The sequence below is a fragment of the Lytechinus pictus genome, unplaced genomic scaffold, assembly GCF_037042905.1.
Source record: "Lytechinus pictus isolate F3 Inbred unplaced genomic scaffold, Lp3.0 scaffold_20, whole genome shotgun sequence".
NCBI lineage: Eukaryota > Metazoa > Echinodermata > Echinoidea > Temnopleuroida > Toxopneustidae > Lytechinus > Lytechinus pictus.
In genome coordinates this window covers 1,007,087-1,020,965 of record NW_026974141.1, presented here as the reverse complement: position 1 = coordinate 1,020,965, position 13,879 = coordinate 1,007,087, and the positions used below count along the sequence as shown (strand labels likewise).

The following is a 13,879-nucleotide window of genomic DNA, read 5'->3' as shown; positions in this document are numbered from 1 at the left end:
GAGCTGATGGCTAAGGAGGAGGAGGAGGAGCTGAAGATTGCAGGGATGACTGCAGTGGAAGGGCTGGAAACAGAGCTGGCGGAGGAGCTAGAGCTAATGGAAGGGGAGAAGGTGGAAACAGGTAAGGTAGAGCTGATGGCTAAGGATGAGAAGGAGGAGCTGAAGATTGCAGGGATGACTGCAGTGAAAGGGCTGGAAACAGAGCTGGTGGAGGAGCTGAAGCTAATGGAAGGGGAGAAGGTGGAGACATGGAAGGTAGAGCTGATGGCTATGGAGGAGGAGGAGCTGAAGATGGCAGAGATGACTGCAGTAGAAGGGCTGGGAGCAGAGCCGGTGGAGGAGCTGGAGCTAATGGAAGGGGAGGAGATGGCTCAGACAGGAAAGGCAGAGCTGACAGCTAAGGAGGCGGAGGAGGAGCTGAAGATTGCAGGGATGACTGCAGTGGAAGGGCAGGGAACAGAGCCGGTGGAGGAGCTGGAGCTAATGGAAGGGGAGAAGGTGGAAACAGGTAAGGTAGAGCTGATGGCTAAGGATGAGAAGGAGGAGCTGAAGATTGCAGGGATGACTGCAGTGGAAGGGCTGGAAACAGAGCTGGCGGAGGAGCTAGAGCTAATGGAAGGGGAGAAGGTGGAAACAGGTAAGGTAGAGCTGATGGCTAAGGATGAGAAGGAGGAGCTGAAGATTGCAGGGATGACTGCAGTGGAAGGGCAGGGAACAGAGCCGATGGAGGAGCTGGACCTAATGGAAGATGAGGAGGTTGAGACAGGAAAGATAGAGCTGATGGCTAAGGAGGAGGAGGAGCTGAAGATTGCAGGGATGACTGCAGTGAAAGGGCTGGAAACAGAGCTGGTGGAGGAGCTGGAGCTAATGGAAGGGGAGGAGATGGCTCAGACAGGAAAGGCAGAGCTGACAGCTAAGGAGGCGGAGGAGGAGCTGAAGATTGCAGGGATGACTGCAGTGGAAGGGCAGGGAACAGAGCCGGTGGAGGAGCTGGAGCTAATGGAAGATGAGGAGGTTGAGACAGGAAAGATAGAGCTGATGGCTAAGGAGGAGGAGCTGAAGATTGCAGGGATGACTGCAGTGGAAGGGCTGGAAACAGAGCTGGCGGAGGAGCTAGAGCTAATGGAAGGGGAGAAGGTGGAAACAGGTAAGGTAGAGCTGATGGCTAAGGATGAGAAGGAGGAGCTGAAGATTACAGGGATGACTGCAGTGGAAGGGCAGGGAACAGAGCCGATGGAGGAGCTGGACCTAATGGAAGATGAGGAGGTTGAGACAGGAAAGATAGAGCTGATGGCTAAGGAGGAGGAGGAGGAGCTGAAGATTGCAGGGATGACTGCAGTGAAAGGGCTGGAAACAGAGCTGGTGGAGGAGCTGGAGCTAATGGAAGGGGAGAAGGTGGAGACAGGGAAGGTAGAGCTGATGGCTATGGAGGAGGAGGAGCTGAAGATGGCAGAGATGACTGCAGTAGAAGGGCTGGGAGCAGATCCGGTGGAGGAGCTGGAGCTAATGGAAGGGGAGGAGATGGCTCAGACAGGAAAGGCAGAGCTGACAGCTAAGGAGGCGGAGGAGGAGCTGAAGATTGCAGGGATGACTGCAGTGGAAGGGCAGGGAACAGAGCTGGTGGAGGAGCTGGAGCTAATGGAAGATGAGGAGGTTGAGACAGGAAAGATAGAGCTGATGGCTAAGGAGGAGGAGGAGCAGCTGAAGATTGCAGGGATGACTGCAGTGGAAGGGCTGGAAACAGAGCTGGCGGAGGAGCTGGAGCTAATGGAAGGGGATAAGGTGGAGACAGGGAAGGTAGAGCTGATGGCTATGGAGGAGGAGGAGCTGAAGATGGCAGAGATGACTGCAGTAGAAGGGCTGGGAACAGAGCCGGTGGAGGAGCTGGAGCTAATGGAAGGGGAGAAGGTGGAGACAGGGAAGGTAGAGCTGATGGCTATGGAGGAGGAGGAGCTGAAGATGGCAGAGATGACTGCAGTGGAAGGGCTGGAAACAGAGCTGGCGGAGGAGCTAGAGCTAATGGAAGGGGAGAAGGTGGAAACAGGTAAGGTAGAGCTGATGGCTAAGGATGAGAAGGAGGAGCTGAAGATTGCAGGGATGACTGCAGTGAAAGGGCTGGAAACAGAGCTGGTGGAGGAGCTGGAGCTAATGGAAGGGGAGAAGGTGGAGACAGGGAAGGTAGAGCTGATGGCTATGGAGGAGGAGGAGCTGAAGATGGCAGAGATGACTGCAGTGGAAGGGCTGGAAACAGAGCTGGCGGAGGAGCTAGAGCTAATGGAAGGGGAGAAGGTGGAAACAGGTAAGGTAGAGCTGATGGCTAAGGATGAGAAGGAGGAGCTGAAGATTGCAGGGATGACCGCAGTGGAAGGGCTGGGAACAGAGCCGATGGAGGAGCTGGAGCTAATGGAAGATGAGGAGGTTGAGACAGGAAAGATAGAGCTGATGGCTAAGGAGGAGGAGGAGGAGCTGAAGATTGCAGGGATGACTGCAGTGGAAGGGCTGGAAACAGAGCTGGCGGAGGAGCTAGAGCTAATGGAAGGGGAGAAGGTGGAGACAGGAAAGATAGAGCTGATGGCTAAAGAGGAGGAGGAGGAGCTGAAGATTGCAGGGATGACTGCAGTGGAAGGGCTGGAAACAGAGCTGGTGGAGGAGCTGGAGCTAATGGAAGGGGATAAGGTGGAGACAGGGAAGGTAGAGCTGATGGCTATGGAGGAGGAGGAGCTGAAGATGGCAGAGATGACTGCAGTAGAAGGGCTGGGAACAGAGCCGGTGGAGGAGCTGGAGCTAATGGAAGGGGAGGAGATGGCTCAGACAGGAAAGGCAGAGCTGACAGCTAAGGAGGCGGAGGATGAGCTGAAGATTGCAGGGATGACTGCAGTGGAAGGGCATGGAACAGAGCCGGTGGAGGAGCTGGAGCTAATGAAAGATGAAGAGGTTGAGACAGGGAAGGTAGAGCTGATGGCTAAGGATGAGAAGGAGGAGCTGAAGATTGCAGGGATGACTGCAGTGGAAGGGCAGGGAACAGAGCCGATGGAGGAGCTGGAGCTAATGGAAGATGAGGAGGTTGAGACAGGAAGGATAGAGCTGATGGCTAAGGAGGAGGAGCTGAAGATTGCAGGGATGACTGCAGTGGAAGGGCTGGAAAAATAGAGCTGGTGGAGGAGCTGGAGCTAATGGAAGGGGAGAAGGTGGAGACAGGGAATGTAGGGCTGATGGCTATGGAGGAGGAGGAGCTGAAGATGGCAGAGATGACTGCAGTAGAAGGGTTGGGAGCTGAGCCGGTGGAGGAGCTGGAGCTAATGGAAGGGGAGGAGATTGCTCAGACAGGAAAGGCAGAGCTGACAGCTAAGGAGGCGGAGGAGGAGCTGAAGATTGCAGGGATGACTGCAGTTGAAGGGCAGGGAACAGAGCCGATGGAGGAGCTGGAGCTAATGAAAGATGAAGAGGTTGAGACAGGAAAGGTAGAGCTGATGGCTAAGGAGGAGAAGGAGGAGCTGAAGATTGCAGGGATGACTGCAGTGGAAGGGCTGGAAACAGAGCTGGTGGAGGAGCTAGAGCTAATGGAAGATGAGGAGGTGGAGACAGGGAATGTAGAGCTGATGGCTAAGGAGGAGAAGGAGGAGCTGAAGATTGCAGGGATGACTGCAGTGGAAGGGCTGGAAACAGAGCTGGTGGAGGAGCTGGAGCTAATGGAAGGGGAGAAGGTGGAGACAGGGAAGGTAGAGCTGATGGCTATGGAGGAGGAGGAGCTGAAGATGGCAGAGATGACTGCAGTAGAAGGGCTGGGAGCAGATTCGGTGGAGGAGCTGGAGCTAATGGAAGGGGAGGAGATGGCTCAGACAGGAAAGATAGAGCTGATGGCTAAGGAGGAGGAGGAGCAGCTGAAGATTGCAGGGATGACTGCAGTGGAAGGGCTGGAAACAGAGCTGGCGGAGGAGCTGGAGCTAATGGAAGGGGATAAGGTGGAGACAGGGAAGGTAGAGCTGATGGCTATGGAGGAGGAGGAGCTGAAGATGGCAGAGATGACTGCAGTAGAAGGGCTGGGAACAGAGCCGGTGGAGGAGCTGGAGCTAATGGAAGGGGAGGAGGTTGAGACAGGAAAGATAGAGCTGATGGCTAAGGAGGAGGAGGAGGAGCTGAAGATTGCAGGGATGACTGCAGTGAAAGGGCTGGAAACAGAGCTGGTGGAGGAGCTGGAGCTAATGGAAGGGGAGAAGGTGGAGACAGGGAAGGTAGAGCTGATGGCTATGGAGGAGGAGGAGCTGAAGATGGCAGAGATGACTGCAGTGGAAGGGCTGGAAACAGAGCTGGCGGAGGAGCTAGAGCTAATGGAAGGGGAGAAGGTGGAAACAGGTAAGGTAGAGCTGATGGCTAAGGATGAGAAGGAGGAGCTGAAGATTGCAGGGATGACCGCAGTGGAAGGGCTGGGAACAGAGCCGATGGAGGAGCTGGAGCTAATGGAAGATGAGGAGGTTGAGACAGGAAAGATAGAGCTGATGGCTAAGGAGGAGGAGGAGGAGCTGAAGATTGCAGGGATGACTGCAGTGGAAGGGCTGGAAACAGAGCTGGCGGAGGAGCTAGAGCTAATGGAAGGGGAGAAGGTGGAGACAGGAAAGATAGAGCTGATGGCTAAAGAGGAGGAGGAGGAGCTGAAGATTGCAGGGATGACTGCAGTGGAAGGGCTGGAAACAGAGCTGGTGGAGGAGCTGGAGCTAATGGAAGGGGATAAGGTGGAGACAGGGAAGGTAGAGCTGATGGCTATGGAGGAGGAGGAGCTGAAGATGGCAGAGATGACTGCAGTAGAAGGGCTGGGAACAGAGCCGGTGGAGGAGCTGGAGCTAATGGAAGGGGAGGAGATGGCTCAGACAGGAAAGGCAGAGCTGACAGCTAAGGAGGCGGAGGATGAGCTGAAGATTGCAGGGATGACTGCAGTGGAAGGGCATGGAACAGAGCCGGTGGAGGAGCTGGAGCTAATGAAAGATGAAGAGGTTGAGACAGGGAAGGTAGAGCTGATGGCTAAGGATGAGAAGGAGGAGCTGAAGATTGCAGGGATGACTGCAGTGGAAGGGCAGGGAACAGAGCCGATGGAGGAGCTGGAGCTAATGGAAGATGAGGAGGTTGAGACAGGAAGGATAGAGCTGATGGCTAAGGAGGAGGAGCTGAAGATTGCAGGGATGACTGCAGTGGAAGGGCTGGAAAAATAGAGCTGGTGGAGGAGCTGGAGCTAATGGAAGGGGAGAAGGTGGAGACAGGGAATGTAGGGCTGATGGCTATGGAGGAGGAGGAGCTGAAGATGGCAGAGATGACTGCAGTAGAAGGGTTGGGAGCTGAGCCGGTGGAGGAGCTGGAGCTAATGGAAGGGGAGGAGATTGCTCAGACAGGAAAGGCAGAGCTGACAGCTAAGGAGGCGGAGGAGGAGCTGAAGATTGCAGGGATGACTGCAGTTGAAGGGCAGGGAACAGAGCCGATGGAGGAGCTGGAGCTAATGAAAGATGAAGAGGTTGAGACAGGAAAGGTAGAGCTGATGGCTAAGGAGGAGAAGGAGGAGCTGAAGATTGCAGGGATGACTGCAGTGGAAGGGCTGGAAACAGAGCTGGTGGAGGAGCTAGAGCTAATGGAAGATGAGGAGGTGGAGACAGGGAATGTAGAGCTGATGGCTATGGAGGAGGAGGAGCTAAAGATGGCAGAGATGACTGCAGTGGAAGGGCTGGGAACAGAGCCGGTGGAGGAGCTGGAGCTAATGGAAGGGGAGGAGATGGCTCAGACAGGAAAGGCAGAGCTGACAGCTAAGGAGGCGGAGGAGGAGCTGAAGATTGCAGGGATGACTGCAGTGGAAGGGCATGGAACAGAGCTGGTGGAGGAGCTGGAGCTAATGAAAGATGAAGAGGTTGAGACAGGGAAGGTAGAGCTGATGGCTAAGGATGAGAAGGAGGAGCTGAAGATTGCAGGGATGACTGCAGTGGAAGGGCAGGGAACAGAGCCGATGGAGGAGCTGGAGCTAATGGAAGATGAGGAGGTTGAGACAGGAAGGATAGAGCTGATGGCTAAGGAGGAGGAGCTGAAGATTGCAGGGATGACTGCAGTGGAAGGGCTGGAAAAATAGAGCTGGTGGAGGAGCTGGAGCTAATGGAAGGGGAGAAGGTGGAGACAGGGAATGTAGGGCTGATGGCTATGGAGGAGGAGGAGCTGAAGATGGCAGAGATGACTGCAGTAGAAGGGCTGGGAGCTGAGCCGGTGGAGGAGCTGGAGCTAATGGAAGGGGAGGAGATTGCTCAGACAGGAAAGGCAGAGCTGACAGCTAAGGAGGCGGAGGAGGAGCTGAAGATTGCAGGGATGACTGCAGTTGAAGGGCAGGGAACAGAGCCGATGGAGGAGCTGGAGCTAATGAAAGATGAAGAGGTTGAGACAGGAAAGGTAGAGCTGATGGCTAAGGAGGAGAAGGAGGAGCTGAAGATTGCAGGGATGACTGCAGTGGAAGGGCTGGAAACAGAGCTGGTGGAGGAGCTAGAGCTAATGGAAGATGAGGAGGTGGAGACAGGGAATGTAGAGCTGATGGCTATGGAGGAGGAGGAGCTAAAGATGGCAGAGATGACTGCAGTGGAAGGGCTGGGAACAGAGCCGGTGGAGGAGCTGGAGCTAATGGAAGGGGAGGAGATGGCTCAGACAGGAAAGGCAGAGCTGTCAGCTAAGGAGGCGGAGGAGGAGCTGAAGATTGCAGGGATGACTGCAGTGGAAGGGCAGGGAACAGAGCCGATGGAGGAGCTGGAGCTAATGAAAGATGAAGAGGTTGAGACAGGAAAGGTAGAGCTGATGGCTAAGGAGGAGAAGGAGGAGCTGAAGATTGCAGGGATGACTGCAGTGGAAGGGCTGGAAACAGAGCTGGTGGAGGAGCTAGAGCTAATGGAAGATGAGGAGGTAGAGACAGGGAATGTAGAGCTGATGGCTATGGAGGAGGAGGAGCTGAAGATGGCAGAGATGACTGCAGTGGAAGGGCAGGGAACAGAGCCGGTGGAGGAGCTGGAGCTAATGGAAGGGGAGGAGATGGCTCAGACAGGAAAGGTAGAGCTGATAGCTAAAGATGAGATGGGGCTCGAGGAGAAGATGATGGCAGGGGAGGATGCATTGGTGATCACTTCATTGAACAACCTCACCAAGGAGAAGGAAGAGGTGGACGATGAACAGAAGCTGCCCGAAATGCTTGAGGAATCAACAGAGTTTGCCGAATCATTTTGGAATGAGATGTGGATGGAGAAAGTGAAGCTAGAGGAGGAGGACAAGCAGAAGAAGGAAATAGAACAGGAGGTTCCAGAGTTGCAAGACTTTAAAGAGGAGATAAAGATGAGCGGAAAGGATGGCAATATCAAGAAGGAAAGTATCGGGGATATCACGGACCAGAGAATCGTTAATGGAAGGAGACTGAAGTGGTGGAAAAGACTTTGCTGTTTTGGTTGGCGAAGGCGTAGAAGACACTCTTGAAAACATTTCATTGAAGAAATTGTAAATAATTGTAAATAAATTGTAAATTAACCTCAAGAAGTATTTAAATTATGATTTCTCTTGCAGTTGAGTAAATTAAGGTAGCAGATAGAGCGAGTGAAAGCGATAGAGAGATAAGAGTTAAAAAAATGAAGAATGGGTGAACAAAATGAAAGGAGAAAACGAAATAGGAAGAGGGAGAGAGAGAAAGAGGGGGGGGGCGGAAGAGGGAAATCGAAAGGGGAAGGAAAATACAGAAACAGAAAAGAAAAAATGATAAAGGAAAGAGAGTGATAAAAGAACATAATGAAAGAAACAAAAAAAATAGAAGTAAGAGAGATAGAGAGAAGGAAAAATGGGACAGGAAACAGAAGCGAAATCAAAGTGGAAGGGAAAAGGAAATGAAGAGGGAAATATCAGTTGTTAATTTTTTTTTTCAACAAACTTGAGAATCATAGGAGCTTAAGCCTTTTTCAAAGTGGGGGGGAGGGGCTTTGGAAAAAAAGTTTTGGAAGCCCCCCCCCCCCCCCCCCCCGCTTCTAATACCTTATTTCATTTTCAGATTAACGAACCTTATTTCGTTTTCGGACTAACGAACCTTCGGATAAACGAACCTCATTTCGTTTTCGGACTGACGAACCTTCGGATAAACGAACTTCATTTCGTTTTCGGACTGTCGAACCTTCGGATTTACGAACCTTATTTCGTTTTCGCAAGATTATCCGCAAGTGGACGCAAGAATCCGCATTGACCTATCGTCCGCATCTTTTTTCCGAAGGAATATAACGAAAAATTGGTGTTGAATGGGTCGATATCTAATCGAATATTTCAAAATATTTTATCTGTTAATAAAAACGTTTCATCCCGATACCTCTCTGGTCATGTAAGTATAACCGTAGGGCCTATACTTCAACCCCATCCCCCTCTCTCTTTTTTTCGAGTCTCCCCCACCCCCTTCTCTCTCTCCCTCTCCCGATCTCGTTTTGTTATTATTAAGACCACCGCACACCTACAGACTGGTCCACACTCCGATTCAAGTTGGAACAAATCGTATTTTGCACATTTTCTGAAAATGTGAATGTAAAATATAATTTTTTATTTGAAGTTTGAACCAACTGAAAGGGTATTAATATAAAAATTTTGGATGATTGCAAGCCTTTATTATTAGCAAAGGCCAAATTATTTTCAAAGCTTAGACGTCATTACGATTAGATGCCGAATTTGCTTTTATTCTATTAGATAGTATAGTCACAGATTTGATTTAGAACATTACACAATAAGATATTCCATATCTCAATATTAGCATCAAATTCTACTACTTTTTATTCCGAAATCGGGTCGCAGACCAATCGTATAAAGGCCACCGCACACCTTACGACTGTTCGCGATCCAATTTTGGAACAAATCGCATTTTGCTAATTTTCTGAAAATGTGAATGGAACATTATCATTTTAATTGAGGTTAAAATTAATTGAAAGAATACTAATATAACCATTTTGACAGATTGCAAGCCATTAATTTTCGAGTAAAGGCCAAATTAGTTTCAAATCGTAGCCAATCTTACGACTGCTATGACGTCATTAAGACTAGATATTAAATTTGCTTTTATTCTAAGAAGGATTATAGCATAGTCACAGATTTGAACATAGGTATTCGTACGATGATTTCGAACATTACACAGTAAGATATTCCAAGTTTCAATATTAGCATCAAATTCTACTACATGAGAATCAGAAAGGGTTTATGTCCGGACGCTTTATCGGAGAAAACATCCGCTTGTTATATGATATATTATTATATACTGAATTAAACGATATTCCCGGTTTATTGTTACTTATAGATTTTGAGAAGGCATTCGATTCAATTTCTCATGACTTTATTCGCAATGTACTACACTTCTTTAAATTTGGTCCGACCATTGTTAAATGGTTTGATGTGTTTTATGAAAATGCTCAATCTTGTGTTTTAATCAATGGACACCTGTCTCCCAGATTTTCAATAGAGCGGGGCTGTCGCCAAGGAGATCCATTGTCTCCATATATTTTTCTATTATGTGCTGAAATACTTGGCGTTTTGTTTCGACAATCAACGTCAATAGATGGTTTGAGGATGCCCTCTGGTAAATGTCATAAAATATTACAGTATGCAGATGACACTCTTCTGACATTAAACGGTTCAGAAAGAGAATTGAGTAGTGCTTTTGACATCTTGGAAAAATATAAAACAATATCAGGTTTGACTGTTAATATAACCAAGACACATGCAATATGGATTGGAGGATATAAGAACAAGAAAGACTGTATTCTTGCCAATAGGAATTTGAATTGGGTATTTGATGAATACTTCAGATATTTAGGTATAGATTTTTGTACAGATCTTCAGAAAATGACGGTGCATAATTACAATGAAAAGTTTAAAGAGATCAAAAGTCAAATGACTTCATGGTTAAGACGTTACCTGACGGTCCTTGGAAGAGTTACGGTTGTCAAGTCATTGTTTGTGTCTAAATTGAACTACTTAATTCTTTCTCTCCCGAATCCAAGTGAGTTATTTCTAAAAGATGTAAATTCCCAATTTCATAGATTCATATGGGGAGAGAAACCAGATAAAGTAAGTAGAAATCAAATGTCTCAGAGTTATTCTGAAGGTGGAGTAAAAATGATAGACATAAATCTGCATTGCCAGTCATTGAAAATTTCTTGGATGAAAAAAATGATAAACGGTTCCATTGACGGTAATATTATTTGTCTTTTTCAGTCTTTTTTGCATAAAACGCAAAACTTGGATCTTTATATGGGAAATAGCTATTTTTTTAGACTGGCACACGAAATTCAAAATCCTTTTTGGAAAGAAATGTTCTTAGCGTATAGCACACTGTTATCTATGCACTGTAATGATATACCTTGCCAACCCTTATGGAACAATGATTTTATCAAAATAGGTAATAGCTCAATTCACAGTAGATCTCTAAATAATAGGGGTGTTCGTTTTGTTAATGATATTTTAGATGTACATGGCAATTTCCTCTCTTTGAATGACCTTAAGGAAAAATACAATGTTCAAATAAATTTTATTTTTTACCGTGGATTATGTGATGCTATAAGAGACGGTTTTAGCAATGGCACACACTTTAGCAAGTTCCAAGAACCTATTATCCCTGATACAATAGCACTTGTTATGAAATATAATAAAGGTTGTTTACACATCTATACGATTCTTAAAAAGAAAAGAAAAGTGGAATGTAAAAGTTTCCTTAAGTGGAAGTGTATATTCGATATGAATGACAAGCAATGGCAATCGTATTGCTCTATTGGATTCAGTTGTACTACCGATGTGAATTTACGTTGGTTTCAGTTCAAAATAATGCAACATATTTTATATACAAATGAAATATTGTTTAAAATTAATTTAGCTCAACAAAAAGAATGTACTTTTTGTAATGTACACCGTGAAACAGTTACTCATCTAATTTGTGAATGTACATGTATTAAACATATATGGGACAGGTTTGAACAATGGATATTTCTTAAAACTGGAAATAGAATTTTTTTCTCTAATAAAGAAAAATTATTTGGTTTAAGAGGTTCAAGTAATTATGCATTAAATTGTTTATTGATAGTGATACGACAGATGATCTATACTTCCAGAGTAAAACATCAATTACCTGTTTTTGATAATATCAAATTTGCACTTCAGAATTATTTCAAGAATGAAAAATATATCGCAGAGTCAAATTGTAAAATGGTAAAGTTTACAAAGAAATGGTTTCAATTACGTGCCATGTTTACATGAAGTGATCTGTTCAGTTCACTTTCCATGTACAATGATACATATGAATATTATTGTTCATTTACTCCTTGCTTGTTCCTTAAATTGTTTACTATTATGTTAACCTGACAGTTCAATTTATATATTTGTTACAATTACTGTTGTATTGTATTTCGTTGTTATTAATTTGATTTGTCATTGAAAAGATATCTTGTTATGTTTTGAATAATAATAAAATCCCTGTGGAGGGGAAACAAATTGAAAAAAAAAAAAATAAATCTACTACGTTTTATTCCAAAATTGAGTCGCAGACCAATCGTAAGGTGTGCGGTCGCCTTAAGGACGTTCGACAGTTATGTTTGTGCGCATTATGATCTGCGCATAGTTTACACTCTGCGCGCTGACGTCACAATGGATGAACAGGTGATTATTAGCTGCGGGTATGAGCTGATTTTTCTCATCTTCTGCACTATAACTGCAGATCCGATGCGTTATTTCATGAAGCTAAAAAATCGAATTATTCAATGGACCATTAAAAAAAAATTCTCTACAATTTTAAAATACTTTACTCTGCAGTGCTGCCAAGAATCACGAATATTACCCCGAGTTTGAATAAACGGTAGAGTGGTTTTGATTTTTTTCTTCACATAGATACAAAGCATTCGGCGCATTTTTGGTGTTTTAAAAAACACATTTTCTCTAATAAAAATGCTGATAGTTTAAAAACAAGCACATGAACCCCTATTTTTTAATGTCTGTACATCTTAAGGCCACCGCACACCTTACGACCCGACCAGTCGCCGACTGGCTTGCGACTGAGTGAGGGGAGATGTGACGTCACAGCGCATGTCAGCTTCAGAGTCGCAGACCGGTCAGAGACAAGTCGCAAGGAAAATCGGAAGGATTTGACATGTTGAATCCTTATGACTGGATCGCAAGCTCAATCCAACTTCCAGCCAATCACACAGCAGAGTTGCACGATGCGTATTATGATAAACAACGCGCATACGCAGTAGTAAGCGCAATTTTTCAGATGCTATGCCAAAAAGCAAAAAGCGCATGCGTGAGTCGCAGATCGGATCGCAAGGTGTGCGGTGTCGAGGCTTATGACTGCCTTGCGATTCATCTCCCCTCACCCAGTCGCAAGCCAGTCGCCGACCAGTCGGGTCGTAAGGTGTGCGGTGGCCTTTAAGGCCACCGCACACCTTACGACCCGACCAGTCGCCGACTGGCTTGCGACTGGGTGAGGGGAGATGTGACGTCACAGCTCTAGTCAGCTTCGAGTTGCAGACCGGTCAGAGACAAGTCGCAAGGAAAATCGGAAGGATTTGACATGTCGAATCCTTATGACTGGATCGCAAGCTCAATCCAAATTCCAGCCAATCAGACAGCAGAGTTGCACGACGCGTATATGATAAACAACGCGCATACGCAGTAGTAAACGCATTCTTTTTGTTGTTATGCCAAAAAGCAAAAAGCGCATGCGTGAGTCGCAAATCGGATCGCAAGGTGTGCGGTGTCGAGGCTTATGACTACCTTGCGATTCATTTCCCCTCACCCAGTCGCAAGCCAGTCGCCGACCAGTCGGGTCGTAAGGTGTGCGGTGGCCTTAAGGTATACCTTCCTCTACAACTCTGCAAATTTTGGTGAAAATGACATGGATTTTGAATAAAGTGCATCATTTATTGTACTAGATTGGGATTTTGTTATCTTTTACGCCATTTTTAAGAACTAATAGTGCTGTTAAACTTAAAATTGCAAACAAATAGCACTATAAATAGATTCTCCATTCTAACGATACAACTATTAACTCTCTTGCGAAATTTGATTACTTTTTCATGTATTTTGAATGAGTAATAGAGGTTTAAACTCATTGCAGTAATCTTGGGCGGTCTAAAAATGCCAAATTCTTTTGAATGCGCAATTCTTAAGAACATCAATTTGGGTGAACTTTGAAGCTCTATAGCAAAAAATCAAGCACATGGACCTATGTTGATTTTTGCATATTTCAAATATTAAGGTTTTAAAGTATCTATGTGCAAAGTTTGGTGAAAATGACATGGATTTCACTTTAACTGTGGAACGTCCTTAAGGTGTACGGTGGTCTTTAAACATTTTACGAATTCTTGCCTCTTTATGCCGGAATCATCTTAAATACATCCATGTCTTTCTCCCTGCAGTCACTCTCCTTCCCTATTAATACTTCTCATTGCTATTCTCTATTTTCATTAATTAAGGTGAAGTCCACCACAAATGAAATTTGATTTGAATAAATAGACGAAAGTAAAATAAGCACAATGCTGAAAAAACAAACCATCAAATCGGATGTATAATGACATTTCAAAGTATCTATTTTCACAACAAGCCTCACACGAGTGGCATGCATATGAAAGAGTCGATGATGTCACACACTCATTACTTAAATGTTTTATAATACTTTTTATGTAAACCATGCAAAAGTTCTATTCTATGCAGATTTGACATTAAGTTAGCTCTGCATGGAATTACAATAGACTGCAATTCATTTCATGCTCACTTATCATACAAGTTGAAGCGATTAAACAATATCAAAACAAAATTAAACTCTAAAATGACGATAAAATAAGATATTCGAATATAATTAAGTTGACATAGA

The 13,879-nt window shown here is 45.8% G+C and overlaps 2 protein-coding genes across 2 annotated transcripts; one reads left to right on the top strand and one right to left on the bottom strand.

The window, feature by feature from the left end:
• The first annotated feature begins 1,038 nt into the window (after positions 1 to 1,038).
• On the top strand, positions 1,039 to 5,204 carry LOC135157918 (golgin subfamily A member 6-like protein 25). The gene is made up of 2 exons (XM_064115113.1): positions 1,039 to 3,114; positions 3,153 to 5,204. Exons 1-2 carry the CDS (start codon positions 1,039 to 1,041, stop codon positions 5,202 to 5,204), a joined length of 4,128 nt encoding a protein of 1,375 aa, XP_063971183.1.
• Positions 5,205 to 5,760: 556 nt separating this feature from the next.
• Positions 5,761 to 6,947, bottom strand: LOC135157917 (uncharacterized; the record flags this gene model as incomplete). The annotated part of the gene is made up of 2 exons (XM_064115112.1): positions 5,761 to 6,123; positions 6,666 to 6,947. Coding segments are annotated over 2 exons (645 nt in total), but the record flags the coding sequence as incomplete, so codon positions are not given.
• Between the last annotated feature and the right edge of the window lie 6,932 nt (positions 6,948 to 13,879).